The sequence below is a fragment of the Oncorhynchus mykiss genome, chromosome 6 (assembly GCF_013265735.2).
Source record: "Oncorhynchus mykiss isolate Arlee chromosome 6, USDA_OmykA_1.1, whole genome shotgun sequence".
In the NCBI taxonomy this organism is placed as follows: Eukaryota; Metazoa; Chordata; class Actinopteri; order Salmoniformes; family Salmonidae; genus Oncorhynchus; species Oncorhynchus mykiss.
The window spans coordinates 61,903,423-61,925,486 of record NC_048570.1 but is presented as its reverse complement, the minus strand read 5'-3'; the positions used below and the strand labels follow the sequence as shown (position 1 = coordinate 61,925,486).

Sequence of the window (22,064 nt, the reverse complement as noted above, 5' to 3'; positions counted from 1 at the left end):
CTTTTCAGAAGCATAGTGTTTGAAAAGGGGAAAATCCCCTTTAACAGACAATAATACATAGAGCCATCACAGATACATGTTGAGCACCGAGCCATTGAAACAGTGGAGCCCTGTAGATCTGCCATTGATTCGACAATTCAGACATTAACGGTGTGGAAAATAAAGCGTCTGACCATTCCCTTGAGGCTGCCATGGTGAAAACAAGAAAATGAAATGTGATTCGTTTGTCTCCCATTGAGGTGGAGGTGTGACAGTGCTCCTATCCCAGAAGTCCAGACACCATCAGTCTAAAGTGGCTTAATGGGGTTAGGTATGAATGAGTCATTTCCTGTACAAATCTAGGGCCAAACCTGGCTGGAACTGTCTGTCCCTCTTGCAACAGTAACATCACAGGAGCAGCAGCATGACACAACAGCTACAGGAAATGATTCTAACTCAAAGTAGAGGAAGAGCTAGGTCATGTCAAAAAATGGAAGACTTCAATTCAGAACAAATTGTTATCATTACAAGTGGGTTATCTAACAGTGGCAGGTATTGGCTCACCAAAACACAGCGACCAGGGAAGAACTTGCAGAATGAAAGTTGATGCCTTTTGATTCTATTAATTCAATAGAAGATTACGAGATTAAATCATTGACTGGCTGTGCCTCCCTCCAGCGTGCCTGGCTTTACAAGAACAAGGGGATATTGAAGAAGAAAATGCACTGTCCTCTTGAGTTTGGTTAGCCTCTGACTTTATTTCCATTCATATTGTGGATTATTCAGCCTCTGTGGATTTAGGCAAAGGAAGCTGCTTCACTCCAAGCTGTTGTGGAAACTGTCAGAAAGATATGAAATGGTGAAAAGTGCATAAGTCTGTCAAAACTGACATCCGCTACGCCATAATTGGCTGAGACTTAGAGGTGTCTGAGAGCACAGGCATCCTGTCCTTATCCAGCTCTGCCAGAGGCTCCAGCCGGTGGGAAACTTCATACGAAGATCCTTCTAAGGGGGATCCATGGAAAGACGAATTAGACAACCGAACCCCGAAAGGGAGTGAGTGAATAATTGAGCTGCACTCATTCTGGATCAAACCAGTTTGGATTGCCCGTGGCGGCCAGCAAGCTACACATCTACAGAGTTCCCCAGGGGACCAGGTTTACTGTGATGCCATGCTAGAGACAGAAAGGGGCGGGGCGGGGCGGGGGACAGGTTTTGGTTATCATGATTATCCATGTGATTCAAGTGAGCTCTGAAGAACAGTTGATTACTCCAGACACACAAAGCCTCTTTGAAAGGTTTTCAGAGTGAATGACCTCCAGCGGTAGTGCTCAAGGTCATACGACATTCAACATTGCATTAGCCGATTAGATACAACATCGCTTCTTGATCAGGACTACAGTATATTTTAAACTCACTGTTATTAAAGTATGTGTGTATAGTCAGCTTTTTCCAAAATTTGACAACCACGGTCCTAAAACACTGTCAATGACAGTAAACAGCCCATGACTTCACTGCACTTTATCCCTCTAAGATAATTATACACTTTGGGAAGAGGGGCGGCCATTTAAAGAGAGCTCTCCCCAAGTCAGTTAACCCAGATTAGAGGAGTACTAGGGATACACCTGCATGTATGGGCCATGTCTGCTGGCCCTCCCAAACAAACAGACAGCCAGGGTATGGGGCGGCAGGTAGCCTAGTGGTTAGAGCATTGGGCCAGTAACCGAAAGGCTGCTAGATTGAATCCCTGATCTGACAAGGTAAAAATCTGACGTTCTGCCCCTGAACAAGGCAGCTAACCCACTGTTCCCAGGCCGTCATTGTAAATAAGAATATGTTCTTAACTGACTTGCCTAGTTAAACAAAGGTTAAATATAAATAAATGAGGCCTGGCCCTGCATTATCCAGACCTCTGAGTTTAGTGGGTCAGGAGGGCCCATTTCAGTGGGATTTGGCTGTTTTGATTCCACTCACTGTCATGGCTGGCACACTGAGCCCACGGGATGAAGCTACACTGCAGCCTCTTAATCTGGTTAAAGCGGCTCCAATAACCCCAGCTTCTAGTTGATGTAATAACCCCTGATCCCTCCTACTGTATCTGCCCTGACTTTTCAACTGACGGGAAGACGGATGTCCATACCTAACCTACTGTACACTACAGGCCTTCATCTGAAACCCTGGGGAATTTAAAACATACATGGGTGACACAATACAAGGGTAAATTATAACCTGGGCCCTAGGGTACAGCTGGGTATAGGGAGAAGCAGGCTTGCCATAGGGCACTACTGACCTTTGCGTATTGTATCCACAGCTGTGAATTGGGTATGGCATGTGTAAGCACATTTCCCGCTTTGAGAAATCCCATTGCTTTTGCAATGTGTGGAGGAACAGATGCTTGGGGTGTTAGACCAGAACACAATAATGTTTCTTCTGCCGACAGTGTTCTGGAGCCATTTTCCAGCCATCGTATTCACAGACACATTCGTTCTCATCATGTTTGCTGTAAATGGTGAGGCATAGAAAAAGTGATAGATTAAAGGAATATGTCTAAAGCAATTAATGTGAATAGAGGCACTCATAAAGGACAAATTGTCTCCATCCTCCTCCTGTCTCACTCACTCCACCCCACAGCAGTTTGCCATTGCAATTATTAGATGCTATTAAGAAATCTTGGCCACTAATTGCAAAGAAAATAGCTTTCTTCCAAAAGGCACAGGGAGAATTCACCTGACATCTGCCACCACTATCTGGCCACCTGCAAAGCCTTTAATAGTTGTTTTTTCTACTGTGACAAGGGAACTGAAGCAGAACCATCTTGGTATTTTATCCCCACCCTCAATATTCTAAAATCTCACCACATCTCCTAATATGCATATAGATGGTCATACCTGGACCAAGTGAAAATGCAACAGAAATGTGCAAATGTGCCAATTTCTGACATTTTCATAATTCCTAAAATATGGGGTTCTTTCTGATGGATAAGCAAAGGATCATGGGTACCATTGTACTCATAGATCATGTGCACTGAACTGGAACAGACCGTTTCAAATCCGGTCCTGTTTTTTACTGACACGAGTGCTTTTTTCTGAGGACTTGATTTGCTAGGATAAAAAAATCATACTTATTAAGATGCAAAGGGTGCAAAAGGATTGGCTCTTTGATCAAAAGATAAAAAGGAAATAAAGTATATCAAATATTAGGAACCCCCCATTCTTGATACACATGTGAAACTGTTGAGCGTGAAAAACCCAGCAGCGTTGCAGGTCTTGACACCTACTACCATACCCTGTTCAAAGGCACATACTTTTTTGTTTTGCCAATTCACCCTCTGAATGACACACATACACAATCCTTGTCTCAATACTTAAAAATCCTTATTAACCTGTCTCCTCTCCTTCATCTACACTGATCGAAGTGGATTTAACAGGTGACATCAATAAGGGATCATATCTTTCACCTGGATTCACCTGGTCAGTCTGTCATGGAAAGATCAGGTGTTCTTAATATTTTGTACACTCAGTGTACATCATTGAATACATTCTGACGTACAGATAATTGAAAGTGTTTAAGGAGAGAACAACTAAAGTGGCCATAGATCTCCCTATGAAACATGAAGGCGCCGAAATAAGGTTTGGAAAGACGACGTGCCTCAACTTTTGTCTGTGAAAAGGCTTCATAATAGGTGTTGCTCAAATGTATGTTTACATAGCATTACATCCTGTGGGCAAACACATTGTAATTACAGTGTAGGATATGATTGGTGTGATTGCACATTGACGTTTGGGTGTTGTACGTTGACATTTACATGCATTGTATTTCCAAACAAACTCAAACTGATTGTGTTGAAACCTCCCCTCAGCATAGAATCATCATCCCAGCTTGCACATCTCTGAAACTGTACAAGTTGCAAACAGGTATTCACAACACAAACAAATGACAGTACACACAGACCAGATAACACAGATTACAAGATCTGGTGTTTTCCTGGTAGAGAGGAGCAGCGTTTTTTTTGTAGATGTTGAGGAACCGTACATTACAGTGGTGATGGATGTGGTCTGGGGAGTGCAGCCACAGCGTAGAGCCTGTCTGTTCCTGTATGTCCCTACTCTGACAGACAGCCAGCAGGGCATGAGCAGGGTGAGCTGGATCACTCCAGGGGGATCCAGAGCCACCGTCACAGTCCCTAGGTCTGCCTTGGCAGCGGTGAGGAGAAGGTCAAATCAGGAAAGGGGCATGATGGCAAAGTGGCAGCATTAGTCAGCCACTTGCTACTCTTTACATTATTTATTTACCTACTCAGCAGATGCCCTGATCCACCGGGAGATGGATAGATTTACATATTATCCACTTCTACAGCTGGATATTTAGAAAAACAATTTGGGCTAAGTGTCCTTCTCAAGGATAGAGCCCCGATGTCCCATCTGTAGCCTTTATCCTTCAGCGAGCTATCCTTCACTGAAGCCCCTTTTCTCAATCAGAACGCTGAAATAAAAGACCAACTTAATACAGTGTCACTGCCACACTAGTATGGGGTGAAGATACTTCTTGGAAGTGAATGACTATGACAAAGAATACACAGAACAAAGTGAAGAGGTTAGTGCTGTATCCATGAAAACCACTCCACTATTTAATTTGACATGGGAGCACAGAGCCAGTGCTTTCATTTGAGAGCTGAAGCAGATATCTGCACTGTGACTAATGGAAGGTTAACAGGAGATTCAGGATGCTGGAGGTTATCTATTCACTGCAAACAATGCAAATAGTATGCTTGGGCATACAGTATGAAGCAGGTAATATCTGAAATAATACATTGTACAATTAATACACATATATTTGATCAAGATGAGAGGATTCATCCATTGAATGTATTGAAGTGTATTCATTTAATCAAATTGTATTATTAACACGTGTATTATATTATAGGTCCTCAAAAGGAAAGGCATTAAGAAATAAAGATCGCTTAGATAGTATCTGCTGTCATGACATTCAGATTACAAAGACATTTTTAAGATGGCAAATTCATTTCTCGAAGACATTCTCAGTGATCTGTTTGTGGGAAGTGAAGTTCTACACCCAACACTGAGGTACTGAAATAGTAGCAACACACTTGGCCAGCCACATGTTGATGATGGGTGATCCCCAACAAAATATCAAAGAAAGTCCTCAGCTACAGTGTCAACATAGAGGACTGCGCTGGGCATCGTGGCATGTCCATAGAGGAACCTAAAAAAAGATCCTGCCTTTCCATTCTCTTTATCTATCTATTTTCTCTATTCATTTTTTACAGCTTGCCCGAGAGCGGGGAGTCTGTCCGCCGAAAGTCATTCCACAGCCTAGGGGGCTGGTGACATTTCAGGTGTGAGGGGGATGAGCTGTGAATTATAGATTAGAAGGAGAGCAGGGATTGGTGAGTATTACTTTGAGAGGCGCTATGATTGTCAGAGCAGCCAGCAAGGCTGTATAGGTTTAGCCACCCTTCATCACTGGGAAAACTCCCATTACAGCTTAGTTTATTGATTCCAACACAACAGTCTGTGTGCAGTCTAAACATGCTAAATACTTTGAAGAGCGTTTAAACATTTCCTCTCATCTTGATATTACTTAATTCAGATTTCAATGGTTATGTATGTAGAATACGGATGCCATAAAATCACACAAGGGCCAGCTTTAACGGGAACAATATCCTCCCTGATCCCAGCCCTCTCCCAATAGTCAGTCAGGAGATAGATGTTGTGGCTGGTTGAGGAGCCCTCGGTGGCTCATTAGAGCTCTTCTGAAGAGTACCAGGGACCACATGACGTATCGAGGTTCCACTGACTGACTGCAGCCGTTTGTGGGCACAATTTTCTCTCTCTGCAAACAGTTTAGTGAAAGGTCAGGCTGCATTAGTGGCGGGTGTAAACACACCGTGGCCGAGGGGACAAGCTGTTCACTGGAAAGGTACTTATAAAGGAGCGAGGCTACCTAGCAGCCAATAGATCATATTTCAGAGATGGTGTTATACAAAAGGCAAAAAGGCAACACGTGGTCACCACTGATGTACAAACCATGTTTGTGTCACTGTATTAGGACTGGAACATCACATTTTGAGGATGGATGACAACCTGTGTTGGTAATTTCAATTTATTTATCAGTTTTTTTATTTTAAGGAACTGGCATTTTGTGTCATTTTGACAGCATGGGATGTGTATTCTCATAACGCTGTACGTACAGTGATATAATAAAATCATGACAATCAACACTGCTAACACTAACGGCTACCACCTCAGGAAGTCACTATAGATTTGAGACACCCGAGGTCGTTATTTAAGTGGTTCAGTTCTCTGGACATTGGCCTTGGGGTCTGCATTTCTGTCAGGGAAATTGATCTCAAGAGGAGTGCCAGAGGCAGCTTACAACTACACTATTTAATCAACTAAAGACAGAAACAGATGTTCTCAATCACATCCCAGACATATGTTGCCATGGTTATTATTGTCTCTCTAAAGAGGCAGAGTTACATGTTCTTAGTCATTACACATATAATATTATGTGGATAATCAGTCTGGTATACACTGTGACAAGTACCATTAAGACAATTCCCATAAAACATTTGCAGTAAACATGTAAGGATATGTCCCTTACCTGAGCAGATTAGTTTCATCAACATGTACTCCCTTCCACAGTCCTTCTTATAGTAACATTTCAGCCGGTTAATGAGGCAGGTGCCGAACTTGAGCTCCTCTCTTCTGCACAGAAGGGCGATGTCCTCATCTGCAAGGGCAGGCAGAAGGGAGGGAGATTGTGAGGGGGGGAGGGAGACAGAGAGAGAGAGAGAGAGAGAGAGAGAGAGAGAGAGAGAGAGAGAGAAAGGGGGGGGGGGGTGATGTGAGTGACAGGCTCCCTGTTGTTTATAGAGCCTGAGGCACATGCATGTGTGTGCGTGTGTATTTGTGTGTAGTGTGCAGCCAAGGGGCCACCCACACTGCCCTGTGTTCATTAGTTTTTCCGGTACATGACCACAGGGTCTGAGGTATCCGATCAATACCAGGACCCCTCTACATGCAATATTAAAGGGATACTTCAGGATTTTGGCAATGAATCTATCTACTTCCCCAGAGTCCGATGAACTCGTGGATACCATTTTTATGTCTCTGCGTGCAGTTTGAAGGAAGTTACTAACTAGAGCTAGCGCAATTGCTAACTAGTGTGTAGTGCAATGATTGGAAGTCTATGGGTATCTAGCAGATACCCATAGACTTCCAGTCATTGCGCTAATGCTAATTAGCATTGGCTCACAAAACGACCTCTAACTTTCCTCATACTAGAGACAGAGGCATTAAAAATGGTATCTATGAGTTCATCTGACTCTGGTGAAGTAGAAAAATGGCCTCATTGACAAAATCCCAAAGTATCCCGTTAAGGCGTTTGGAGATTGGATTTGTAACTTGGTGGAAATTATTAACACTGAAATCTGCTTCAGATTGGTTATCTTGAAATGTACGTTGTCATTTTCTTGTTTAGAATAAATCAATATGTAAATGAATCAAGCACTGTATTATACGTGTGTTATTACTTTTGTGTATTGTGCATGTCTGTGTTTATTATTTAAATGAGGTGAGTCATATATGAAGACGTTTACTCTGTGCACACTGTATGAAGGATGACTGTACTGCCTGCCATCACAAAGCCCTGCCATTCATGTCCTGTTTAAAGCAGAGTGTATAATGTCACGCTAACCAAAGGTGCATAGTGCTCTTACATAACACTGCATCTTCCAGGCGACAGCTAAAATCTCTTAGATTCTAGTACACTCCATTCACGGACCATGAGTCCTGTATTATACATTAGACACACCATACATTCATATCCCAACACTCATGTATGATATAACCTGTGCATTCCTTGTATAGGAAGCCATGGTTGAATACTGTACTGAGCATTGGAACATCATGTAAAACACAGAGAAAACTCACAGGCTTTGGAGTAGTTCCTGACAACTTCAATGGCGTTTGAGGTGCCACAGACAAGGGGAGTGTGCAGTGCTAGAGCTGTCGAGGTACAGGGCAAAAATGAAACAGAGAGAGAGGAAGCATTAATCTCATTTTGTAGTCCTGTCAACTTTGTTTTATGGTGACTGAGTTGTTATTCCCTCTTGGCTGACTCTGACATCACATCATGCCTCTTTGGCATTTCTGCCGAGGCCCGGTGAGGCTAATGCAGAGCTTGGACAAGCCATGGCTTGGCTTGGTATTTCAGGTCCAAAGGAGAATGTGGGACAAAGCCAGTAATGCATATTGGCTTTGGTCAACAAGCTGCCATGACCATTACTGTCTGAGGCAAAACTACATCAGAGCTGACTACAGATCAGATATTCAGACAGTCATGCCAGTTATCTCACAACATCAAAGCCCAACCTTTATGGTGATGTGACAGTATTATTGACAAGCTAAAATGTGAAGATCAAGATAAGACTTTAATATCCCCAGTAGAAAAATCTATAGTTCTTTATTCATTCCTTTTGCACTGTCAGCTCCGTCTTTTTTGTATTTATCAAAGGCAGAAAACAAGTTGATTAGTTGTGTAACCAACCCGGTATCAGACAGTTTCTGGATACCCAGATCAATATGTTGAAAAATAACCCAAAAAAGGAATATGGAAATGAGCACAATCAATGGAATTGTAATAACTTCTCATGAACATTATGTAACATAGTCAGTGGGTTGGCATCTTCCTCTACATCTACAAATAGAGCACTAGGATGGATACTTCGATTTTATATGAAACCAGATGGGCCTCTAAACTGGCTGTCCTACTGTACAGTAACATGGACATATCAAATGCAAATAGTCCCTTTAAATTGGACAAGTATAGTTCCATGCAGAGCTCTGTTTCCATGTACTGTACCATATATATTCTGGGGATGTTTGGAAGATAAATGCAATGCTCTCTAGCTAGATTCTACATACTCCTCAGGGGTAGGTGCATAGCACTTGGTGCCTGTATACACTATGTTCATCAATCTTGGGCTAGCCCTATGTGACAGCCCAATTTGGCCTATTTTGGGTCAGCCATCAATTCATGGCCTTCCTTGGACAAGAACCAAACTAATAACGTAATAATGAGAAAATATGAATGACTTCAATAAATTTTTTGGGAAACATTCTATGAAAGCCCAAGCATGGCGCATGGATGCCATGATCTCAATGGTGAAACATCTTTAAAGGTGTACTCACAACACAGCATAACTAAAAAAGCAACTGCTCAACCTGGAATACTCTACGCAGATCACAGGTCTATAAACCAAAATTCAACAGTTTATCGGACAAGAGGAAAGAGTGATACAGTACGTACCCACCGACCGGTGTAAAAATATCCCCATGTGATGCAGGTGTTTTCTTGTCGTTCGATTTCGGATAGCCTACCTACCCAATGCCAGCAGAAATATGACTTGTTTAATTCGAAGAAAAACTCGTGATTAAAAGGGTTACGATATCTTACGGTGCCACATAATATCTGGTGTGAAAACCCTTAGAACACCTTCCCTGGTCCAAATTCCAACTCAAACACGCGTGCCGTAGACCGGAGACGTTGCCCACCTGGCCAAAATAGCATGTATATCACTCATTAAACTTCTGTTAGATACTCGATAATACTATTTTTTTCTAAAATTCACAGTGTAACCATCGAGCATGTAAACCAAATGCCTTCAAAAGCCGTCAAATCAAACACTCTGCAGCAAGGAGCATCTTCTATGTCCCGCCATGGCTGCGAACGTAGTAGCTCGTTTGCAGCGCTCAGTTATCCAACATACAGTATTATAATGCCATGATATTTAATTTAGATGACAAGCGGGTAGCGACAGTCATGTGCCAACACTGGCGATTGTTTACAAATGACATAAGGGTAGTTGGATGGATACCATATTGCAGATTACTGGGCAAATACAATATGAATGTCCCAGGATGTAAGAGCACCAAATTTTTCTGTTTTAATGTTAAGTTTACAGTATTTGTATTAATTTTATTTCTTCCGTTTTCTCAAGCAGACAAAGGCTATTATGTTGTGAACTGTCTTCTGACATCCACACATTTCGACTGTTATCCACTTTATTCACTGTTTATTCATGTATTACTACATAGGAGGATACTGAAAAAGAGGAGATTGGGGTCAATACCACTTCAATTGAATCCATTAGGGAAATTCCAATTCAAGAATTTAAGAATTTTCATGGAATATAATGGACATTTTTAATTTTTAGCTTAAATAATAACTTCAGAAAAGACACTAGACCTACACTTAGTATTACAAAACATTAAGAGCACCTGCTCTTTCCATGACATAGACTGACCAAGTGAACCCAGGTGAAATCTATGATCCTTTATTGATGTCACTTATTAAATCCACTTCAATGGGTGTAGATGAAGGGGAGGAGACATGTTAAAGAAGGATTTTTAAGCCTTGAGACAATTGAGACATGGGATTGTGTATGTGCCATTCAGAGGGTGAATGGGTAAGACCAAAAATATTAGGAATGTGTTACATTTTTGAGTGGTACAGCGGTCTAAGGCATTACATCTCAGTGGTAGAGGCGTCACTACAGATCCTGGTTCGATTCCAGGCTGTATCACAACCGGCCGTGAGATCCATAGGGCGGCGTACAATTGGCCCAGTGTCGTCCGGATTAGGGTTTGGCCGGGGAAGGCCGTCATTGTAAATAAGAATTTGTTCTTAACTGACTTGCCTAATTAAATAAATGTTAAATGTAAAAATAATATTTAAAAAACAGTCCACCAAGTTGATGTGTGGTATTACAAATATTCCATGATAGGTGTGTTGGCCACCCCTACTGGTGATACAATGCATTGCCAGAAAGGTTTGCTGATGATGTATATTATGATATGTTCTTCCCATTATGTGTGTCTGCTGAAGGAAATAGTAATTATGTGTCCATCATAAGGACAATGTATCCATACCCATAAACTTGATAGCATTTGGATTTGTAAATTAATGCACTGTAAACCCAAATACATTTTTAACTCAAATATTTATAGTAAGCAGAACTCAGTCAATGAAAATGTGGCATTGACTCAAAAGTAAATGAGAAGTCACATATATATATTTTTTTAATGATATGATAACAAATTAACTTTTTTTCCCATGCTCTACTGCAGGTAGATTCTTTAGAATTGTTTTCAATATCTCTGTTTTTGAATGTATATTGATTCGTCCAATAATTTAGTTTGATTTTTTTTGCACTGGTTACTGAAATGGTTGTTCCAGATTAGATAGCTTAGGGCTCCTCACACTGTTTCTGACCCTGGCAGTTATTATGAATGCAGGTTGTGGGTGAATAAAAATGCCAACTGTTGGATATAACTGTGGCTGGATTCCAATAGGAATTACACATCACTTTGCAAGCCAGCATAATATGACTTGCAAGCAGGGTTGCAAAATTCTAGAAAACTTCCCAGGTTTTCCAGAAATCCCAGTTGGAAGATTCCTGGAAATCTTTCAACCAGGATTTTAAAAAACTGAATCTGTGATTTTTGGGAAAGTTTGTGCCAAGTGTGTGCAAATTATTTGAAAAATCTCAAGTACAAAACACATTTTGATTTGTTTAACACTTTTTTTGGTTTCTACATGATTAAAGATGTGTTATTTCATAGTTTTGATGTCTTCACTATTATTATGCAATGTAGGAAATTGTAAAAAATAAAGAAAAACCCTTGAATGAGTAGGTGTTCTAAAACACTACCTTCCTAAAGAAAATAATGTACCTTTTACTCCAAACATTTTCCCTGACACCCAAAAGTACTGGTTACATTTTGAATGCTTAGCAGGACAGGAAAATGGTTCAATTCATAATGAATGTGAAATGATTTAAACTTTTACTTTTGATACTTAAGTATATTTTAGGAATTCAATTGACTTTACATACTTATATAAGTATATTTAAAACCTAATACTTTTAGACTTTTTTTAAGTAGTATTTTACTGGGTGACTTTCACTTTTACTAGTCTTCTATTGCGGTATCTTTACTGTTACTCAAGTATGACAATTGGGTACTTTTTCACAACTGGGCAGAGGTAGTCTGATAGAGGAAAACATATCCGTTGTGTTATCATATAACGGGATCTGCCAGTCCAGTTAGGAGGGTTCGAGAACACAGAGAAGCCAGAGAATACAAATATGGTGCAAATACAGCCAGTTTCAGTTGATTCGCTGATTCGAATCCCCAAGCCAACTAGGTGAACTATCTGTCGAAGTGCCCTTGAGTAAGGCACTTAACCCAGTTTGCTCATTTAAGTCACTCTGGATAAGAGCAACTGCTAAATGAGTCAAATGTAAACAATGACTAGAGGATGGTGTATAGCCTGAAAAGACAAATCAAATCAAATTGTATTTGCCACATACATATGGTTAGCAGATGTTAATGCGATTGTAGCGAAACACTTGGGCTTCTAGTTCGGACAATGCAGTAATAATCAACGAGTAATCTAACCTAACAATTCCACAACAACTACCTTATACACACAAGTGTAAAGGGATGAAGAATATGTACATACAAATATATGAATGAGTGATGGTACAGAACGGCATAGGCAAGATGCAGTAGATGGTATAGAGTACAGTATATACATATGAGATGAGTAATGTAGGGTATGTAAACATAAAGGTGGCATTGTTTAAAGTGGTTAGTAATACATGCATTACATAAAGATGGCAAGATGCAGTAGATGGTATAGGGTACAGTATATACATATGAGGTGAGTAATGTAGGGTATGTAAACATTATATTAAGTGGCATTGTTTAAAGTGGCTAGTGATACATTTTTACATCAATTTTTCCATTATTAAAGTGGCTGGAGTTGAGTCAGTATGTTGGCAGCAGCCACTCAATGTTAGTGGTGGCTGTTTAACAGTCTTTTGGCCTTGAGATAGAAGCTGTTTTTCAGTGTCTCGGTCCCTGCTTTGATGCACCTGTACTGGCCTCGCCTTCTGGATGATAGCGGGGTGAGCAGGCAGTGGCTCGGGTGGTTGTTGTCCTTGATGATCTTCATGGCCTTCCTGTGACATTGGGTGGTGTAGGTATCCTGGAGGGCAGGTAGTTTGCCCCCGGTGATACGTTGTGCAGACCTCACTACCCTCTGGAGAGCCTTATGGTTGTGGGCGGAGCAGTTGCCATAGCAGGCGGTGCTAGAGCCCGACAGGATGCTCTCGATTGTGCATCTGTAAAAGTTTGTGGGTGCCGAATTTCTGCTGCACCTTCTTCACCACGCTGTCTGTGTGGGTGGACCAATTCAGTTTGTCCGGGATGTGTATGCCGAGGAACATAAAACTTACTACCCTCTCTGTAGTGCCATCTGCAAACTTGATGATTGAGTTGGAGGCGTGCATGGCCACACAGTCGTGGGTGAACAGGGAGTACAGGAGAGGGCTGAGAACGCACCCTTGTGGGGCCCCAGTGTTGAGGACAGCAGGGTGGAGATGTTGTTACCTACCCTCACCACCTGGGGGGCGGCCCGTCAGGGAGTCCAGTACCCAGTTGCACAGGGCGGGGTTGAGACCCAGGGTCTCGAGCTTGATGATGAGTTTGGAGGGTAGTATGGTGTTAAATGCTGAGCTGTAGTCGATGAACAGCATTCTCACGTAGGTATTGTCTAGATGGGTTAGGGCAGTGTGCAGTGTGGTTGCGATTGCGTCGTCTGTGGACCTATTGGGGTGGTAAGCAAATTGGAGTGGGTCTAGGGTGTCACGTAGGGTGGAGGTGATATGGTCCTTGACTAGTCTCTCAAAGCACTTCATGATGACGGAAGTGAGTCGTTTAGCTCAGTTACCTTAGCTTTCCTGGGAACAGGAACAATGGTGGCCCTCTTGAAGCATGTGGGAACACCAGACTGGGAAAAGGATTCATTGAATATGTCCGTAAACACACCAGCCAGCTGGTCTGCGCATGCTCTGAGGACGCGGCTGGGGATGCTGTCTGGGCCTGCAGCCTTGCGAGGGTTAACACGTTTAAATGTTTTACTCACGTCGGCTGCAGTGAAGGAGAGTCCACAGGTTTTGGTAGCGGGCCGTGTCAGTGGCACTGTATTGTCCTCAAAGCGAGCAAAAAAGTTGTTTAGTCTGTCTGGGAGCAAGACGTCCTGGTCCGCGACAGGGCTGGTTTTCTTTTTGTAATCCGTGATTGACTGTAGACCCTGCCACATACCTCTTGTGTCTGAGCCGTTGAATTACGACTCTACTTTGTCTCCATACTGATGCTTAGCTTGTTTGATTGCCTTGGGGAGGGAATAGCTACACTGCTTGTATTCGGTCATGTTTCTGGTCACCTTGCCCTGGTTAAAAGCAGTGGTTCGGTCACCTTGCCCTGGTTAAAAGCAGACACTCCCAAAACGGGCTAAACCATAAACACAGAAAGAGTTAGGTTTTTCAAAGACGGTCAAAATGGGCACAATAAAGAAGTCTAAAAAAACAGGTTTACTATGCATCCAACTTTTCATGCAAGTGAAGTACATGCCCAATAAAAAAATGTCATGACAGGCCGATAAACTTTCCAGATGTAGAGAGAACAAAATATGCTAGACAAGGTGGGATCTTTTTGTGTCTGTAAAATTAATTATGCAAGAAATGGCAGTGGAAACACCTTTATGCGCAAGTACTGATATGATAACAATCATATCTAAGTAAACTAGGAGTCACGCAATGATATGTTGTCCTCCCACAGTTTATTAGAGATGGGTGAAACTGGGGCTCCCAAGTGGCACAGCAGTATATTTATTTAGGCAAGTAAATTCAGGACAAATTCTTATTTACATTGTGTCACGGGATTCTTCCTGGGAAGGAGAGGAGGACCAAAATGCAGCACGGTAGTTGTCCATGGTTTTTTTAATTAGAAAACTGAACACATAACCAAAGCAACAAAGTGAAACCAGTCCCATGTGGCACAAAAACTAACACAGGAAACAACCACCCACAAAACCCAACACAAAACAGGCTACCTAAATATGGTTCCCAATCAGAGACAATGACTAACACCTGCCTCTGATTGAGAACCATATCAGGCCAAACATAGAAATAGACAAACTAGACACACAACATAGAATGCCCACTCAGATCACACCCTGACCAAACAAAACATAGAAACATACAAAGCAAACAATGGTCAATGGTCACACATTGACAGCCTACCTGAGCAACACTTGGCCAATTGTGCACCACCTAATCACAGCCAGATGTGATGCAGCCTGGATTTGAAACAGATACTGTGGTGACACCTCTTGCCCGGAGATGCAGTGTCTTAGACCACTGCGGAACTTTTTAGTATAAGGCACCTCCCTGTCAGCCACTGTTTTCCCACAGTTCTGTTAAAACAACTAAGATAATAATTTTATTTCCTTTTTGACTGACATTCAAAAGTGTCACACAAGTATGAAGATGTCGTGCTCAAGGGGGTGTTCATGAAGGAACCAATGCTCAAGAGAAGGCGTTCCTGCAGATGCAGTCATGCCCACATGCAGAAACGCCCCGAGTTGTGGGCTGCAGTTGCTCGCTATTGGTTTATTACGCTATAGATGAAATCAATTATGAGGAACTTCACAGGGTGGTGAAAGTGCACCTGATAAGCTTGATGTTCCTTTCCAATTCCTATCGAAGGTCTTATTCTGGTGACATGATGATCAATGCTTGGTTTTGACAAATAAAAATAATATCGCTTTTATATCAATAATAATCTCATAATATAGGTGGCATACCCACTACAATGTATCTGCGAGTTGTTGGCCAGAACGCACATGCCAAGACCAGAATGGGCACATTCTCTTCTTTTTTTTTTGGTACATGGGAATTTAACCGCAAAAGTTATTTTTATGTGTGCTATGTCATCCCTCACAGCCTTGTGTCCGCAACAAGTCAATTTGATGATGTAAGTTGATTTTTGTATTATGAATAATAATTAAAAAAGTCAATTTGATGGAAACACATCTCTGGTGGGAAAATGTGCATATTGTTTTTATGCGGATTTTAGAATATTCGCATGAAAATCTGTCACCAATTGGATACACACCTAACATCTGACAAACAAACATTTACACATCCGACATGAATAATAATTACTGCGGTCACTGTCTTATGCAGAAAAGATTTACTTGCAATGTAACAACATTCCTTCATAACGGAATAATTACCGGCGTCACTGACGTGATAGCCAATGATGAAGTAATCTAATGTTGCGCGCACACTATAAAAAGCGCGCCAATACCGGAGATGGCAATCATCAAACACAGGTTGGAAATTAAATGGAACTTTTAGATTATAGAGTAAATCGTTTCAATGTTCCAATAAGTCGTTTTTTTGTGTAGATGTAATGTCACTGGTAGCATAAACAATAATATGCGTGCTCTCCGTGAGCGTTACAAATTTGTTGAAGAGTTTCATGTTTGAGTGGTGGAGTCTAAGACTAGGCCAGTGGTTCCAAACGTTTTTCGGTTACTGTAGCCTACCACCAACTGAATTTTGCTCTACCGGTGAAGTCGACTGCTGATTGCCACCTTAAAGGAAAATTCAACCCAAAACATCAAATGATGAAAAATGTATTTCTGTATTTTGAAAGTTTTGAAATACATAAAGTTATATGTCTTGAAAACCTGATTGCTGACGTGCAAAACATTTTGGGACAATATCAAAAATGGGATAATGAAACAATAACAAAATATAGTTTTTGGGTGGAGTTTTCCTTTAAAGTGAGAGATAACCTATGCCTTTTTCCCTCACCTCCTGAGATGTGTTCAGCAGTGGAGGCTGCTGAGGGGAGGATAGCTCATAGTAATGTCTGGAATGGTGTTGATGGAATGGCCAAAAAAACACATAGAAACCAAACCATGTGTTTAATACCGTTCAACTGATTCCACTCCAGCCATTGCCATGAGACCGTCCTCCCCAATTAAGGTGCCACCATCTCCTGTGGTGTTCAGGTAATGGTCTGACGTTTTTGTGTTGGATGTCACAGTGTCACAGCCTGGACAAGCTTTAATTAACGCTGACACATTCTGAGCAGAGGGATAGGATCAATGGTGGAGGTCAAGGTAATGATCTCGCATTTAGTTGGTGACTACTATTGTTCAGTGTTTTGGCTGTGACAGACAGGCAGTAGCCTATACAGCGGACTGTGATAAGGGAATTGTAAGGCAGTGACTGGGGGCTTGATGGGCATGCCGCTCAGTCATTGCTAGTCCTTTTTCATCTTCACAGCAGCATCAGCAAGCACACACAGCTATAAATATTTCAGCCTGTAAAACTACTGCTGGCGTCCGGAAAAGTCTCCCTACTTAGCACTGAAGGGATACCTTCACCAAAGCATGCTATTGTAAAGGCAAAACAGGTGCACTATGTTTACTTGGCATTTACAAAATGTCATCATGGATTATGTCGTTGTAGATTTGAAAAGTAAGGAGAACAGAGGAATACTGTAAGTGGAAGAAGGAGTGAGGGTATTTAAAAAAAGGAATAGGCCTACTGTATTTTCAGATGCATCCCATAGGCTTATGTCTCTGTGGTGACATAGAAATGTGATAATTGTGTAGTTAGTTGTTGATGTCAACTGGCCCGTCTGTGGTTTTAAAGTCTATTTTCTATCCTTTATTCTTCGTCGGCAGAAAAAGACGAGTGTATGACTCTTTGCTTCACGTCAACAATGAACGTTCACACCGATGGGGAGATAGAACAAAACAGATATCCAGATGGTGTGTTGCTGTACACTGTAGATGTGAGCAGGCAGACATTACTTACTGAGGTGTCAGGCAGGGATTTATACGCAAACAAAAGCTATTGCTTTAACAACAATTCACCAGGTCCCTTTAAATCAGACAAAGTGAAGAATTAGTCAGATTTCAGCGCCATAAACTCAGATGCCTGTTCTCTGACAGAGTCATATCAGGACATTGTTATTCCCTTAGCCAGAACAGTGGAATAACCTATAGCATACAGTCTTCATATTTATTAATCCCACTATGAAGGCTAAGTTCTACAGGGGTCCGTACCATGGGACCTTTCCACAACTGCAGTTTACATAACACAGAAAGATTTGGATTTAGCTTTTGGACTCAGACACACTCTCTCTTTCCTCCCTAGAGACTCAGAGCTGGGGCCATATGGTCAGAGGAGTATGGCTAGCGATGACATGCCCTGCCCTCCCTGGAGCTGGACTGCTGCTGATGTGGACAGACACCATATGGAGTGACACGTGAGAGAGACAGGTAGGACACAGACCGCTCAGGGCACACACAGGCCATCTGATCTGTAATCTCTGTTCAGTCACCACATCACATTGTTAACTTTGTATGGATTAAGTATGTGTGGAAAATTATACAAAGTACAGGAGGGATTTTACTGTGTGTGTGAGAGGGAGAATAAATAAGATTTTTGAGGCAGAGGATTTATTTCTTAGTAGTAATATGGGAGATTTGGTACATTTGGATGACAGAGTATGTGTGTCTTAGCACTGTATGTGTACACTATTTGAGAGTCTGTGTGAGTAAGGAGAAGGTGAAAGACTAGAAAACAGGAGGCCATCTGATTGCACTCTGGGAAGGCATTGAGGTGGAAGATACATTCCGGTTGGCGAGAGGGGGGAAAGTTTATGTTACACTCCTTCCCATGTAGGACTGCCATCCAATATGGAAAAGCTCTATCGTCATTTGAAAGACGGCAGGTAGCCTAGTGATTAAAGCGTTGGACTAATAACCGGAAGGTTGCAAGATTGAATCCCAGAGCTGACAAGGTAAAAATCTGTCGTTCTGCCCCTGAACAAGGCAGTTAACCCACTGTTCCTAGGCTGTCATTGAAATAAGAATTTGTTCTTAACTGACTTGCCTAGTTAAATAAAGGTAAAAAAAAAAAAAAAAAATGAATAGTGTTGTCTAAGTAACATTGTTGTGTTGTGGATGAAAGATGAGCATAATATGTTTCGGGTGAGAGGATGTGGGATAAGGAGGGAGATCAAATCTGAAACAAAGAGAGGATGTAACAAGGGAACAAAATTCCTTCGCTTGCATGACCTTCACTTGTCATTTTGCTTCAGTCCACCTCCTCCTCCTTGGAGAGATGAAATCAAATCAATTCTAATCAGGAGCCATTTGCAAGCATGTAGCGTTATGTAAGGAAGGGCTAGCCCTTAAATAAATCGAGACAGATGACATATGCATGCACATGGGATGGCTTCAGCATGTACAGTGCATTCGGAAAGTATTCAGACCCCTTGATTTTTTTCCACATTTGTTACGCTACAGCCTTATTCCAAAATAATGCAATACCCCATAATGACAAAGTGAAAACAGGTTTTTACAAATGTATTTACATAAGTATTCAGACCCTTTGTTATGAGACTTGAAATTGAGCTCAGGTGCATCTTTTTTCCATTGATCATCCTTGAGATGTTTCTACACCTTGATTGGAGTCCACCTGTGGTAAATTCAATTGATTGGACATTATTTGGAAAGGCACACACCTGTCTATATGAAGCCCCACAGTTGACAGTGCATGTCAGAGCAAAAACCAAACCATGAGGTCGAAGGAATTGTCCGTAGAGCTCTGAGACAGGATTGAGTTGAAGCACAGATCTGGGGAAGGATACTCCAACAATTCTGCAGCATTGAAGGTCCCAAGTACACAGAGGCCTCCATCATTCTTAAATTAAAGAAGTTTGGAACCACCAAGACTCTTCCTAGAGCTGACCGCGCGGCCAAACTGAGCAATTGGGGGAGAAGGGCCTGATGGTTACTCAGACAGAGCTCCAGACTTCCTCTGTGGAGATGGGAGAAACATCCAGAAGGACAACCATCTCTACAGCATTCCACCAATCAGGCCTTTATGGTAGAGTGGCCAGACGGAAGCCATTCCTCAGTAAAAGGCACATGACAGCCTGCTTGAAGTTTGCCAAAAAGCACCTAAAGGAATCTCAGACCATAATAAACAAGATTCTCTGGTCTGATGAAACCAAGATGAAACTCTTTGGCCTGAATGCAAAGCGTCACATCTGGAGGAAACCTGGCACCATCCCTACGGTGAGGTATGGTGGTGACAGCAACATGCTGTGGGGATGTTATTCAGTGACTAGTCAGGATTGAGGGAAAGATGAACGGAGTTAAGTACAAAGAGATTCTTTATGAACACCTGCTCCAGAGTGCTCAGGACCTCAGACTAGGGCGAAGGTTCACTTTCCAACAGGACAACAACCCTAAGCACACAGCCAAGACAATGAATAGTGGCTTCGGGACAAGTCTTTGAATGTCCTTGAGTGGCCCAGCCGGACTTGAACCCGATCAAACATCTCTGGAGAGACCTGAAAATAGCTGTGCAGTGACACTCCCCATCCAACCTGACAGAGCTTGAGAGGATCTGCAGAGAACAATGGGAAAAACTCCCCAAATACAGGTGTGCCAAGCTTGTAGCGTCATACCCAAGAAGACTTGAGGCTATAATTGCTGTCAAAGGTGCTTCAACAAGGTGTTGAGTAAAGGGTCTGAATACTTATGTAAATGTTATATTTCAGTTTATTTTATTTGATACATTTTGCTTCATCATTAAGGGGTATTTTGTGTAGGTTGATGACAGAAACAAACAATTTAATCAATTTTAGAAAAAGGATGTAATGTAACAAAATGTGGAAAAAGTCAAGGGGTCTGAATACTTTCCGAATGCACTGTATGTATGCGCAGTCATTTCAGATCCCATCCAATCCAGCTTCATTATGTTACACCCAGCAGGAAATGTAACATGCTGCAAATGGACTGAAGATCTGCATTGATTATCTATCTTATTGAGCTAATTTCTTCAGCAAGCATGGTGCATGGTATTAATATTTGATCTCATGTCATGTATATGTTTATCATGCATTTATGCTCACATTTGAATGAACCCACAAATTTGAGTTGCCTAAAAACAGAGGGAGAACCATTGTATCTTTGTCAGAGTATCTCTACCAATCTCAATCCCGGTAGGTATTGAAATTTGCAAATTGACCGTGGGTCAATGCGCTCTACAAATGCATTATTATTGATATTATTAAATTGGGGCACCACTGGAGCACATGAGTATTGTGGAACTAGTTGCAACTAGCTGGATAAATAAAGGACAAGATGAATGATTCATAGTGATGTATGCTGTGATGCATAGACCATGGTGTAGACGTTACAGTATGTATGAATGGGCTATGGTCTTGGGGTCTAGCTAGTCCATTGCCCCCTGGTGGTGTTTATTGGGTAATGGGACTTCTCCATTACTCCCCCTAGTTCTTCATCTCAGGCATTAGAACTCCTTTAGTCCACTGAGGCTGAAACAACCATGTATGGCAGTACTAGGGCTTCTTCCCTCAGGTGATTGTCTCCACATCTCCAGATCAGATGCTGGTGTCATCTCAGTTCACACTGTGTCTGTTTGATCTGTCAATCCAAAGGGCTGGGGCGCGGGTCGGGCGGATGGGCGTTGGCCCCAGGGTGTTGCTGACGTGACAACAAATTTAGAGGTGCTGATGTTGTCGTGGCCTGATAGTTAATAATTGATACCCCTGTCTCATTAATCCGACAGGAACCACAGCAGTGTCAGTGTGTTTATGTTGCACGCGCTCCTAAGTGAGGAATTTGTCTTGCAGGGGTAATTAGAAGAGGGATAATTTAAGCCATCCAGCTGTCTATTTAAAACAATGCAGACATGTACAAATGGGACTGCCATATTGGATATTTCCTCAGCCATGTTTATCTATGTAGTTGTAGTGACAATGAGAAGAAAACCTGGGTTCCTTTATCCTCATTCCTCCGTAGCACAAAATACCCCCAAAACAACATAACTATTAAAACCATGAATATAGGGACAGACAATTACATTTAGCATTGAATTGTGTTTTTATCTCGGTGTCATTGTGTGTGTGTGTGTGTGTGTGTGTGTGTGTGTGTGTGTGTGCGTGCGTGCTTGCATGTATGTGTATTGGTGCCCTGGCTGCTTCCCTCAGTAACAGGCCATTCATTCCCAGCTGTTGTATTTATCTTTGTGTCTGCTAGGCAGCAAACACAGAAAGGTTGTCTGAGGCGTAGGAAACAGGTGGAGTGGT

At 41.9% G+C, this 22,064-nt stretch overlaps 1 protein-coding gene across 1 annotated transcript in view; it reads right to left on the bottom strand.

Moving 5' to 3' along the window:
- The window catches only part of LOC110526278 (protein BEAN1), a 42,491-nt gene extending 32,723 nt beyond the window's left edge, over positions 1 to 9,768 (bottom strand). The window contains exons 1-3 of the mRNA XM_021607098.2: positions 9,313 to 9,768; positions 7,935 to 8,009; positions 6,604 to 6,732 (exon numbers count right to left, since the gene is read on the bottom strand). Of these exons, the coding sequence (XP_021462773.2) occupies positions 6,604 to 6,732; positions 7,935 to 8,009; positions 9,313 to 9,340 (232 nt within the window). The 5' untranslated portion in view covers positions 9,341 to 9,768. The remainder of the gene's footprint in view (positions 1 to 6,603; positions 6,733 to 7,934; positions 8,010 to 9,312) is intronic.
- Between the last annotated feature and the right edge of the window lie 12,296 nt (positions 9,769 to 22,064).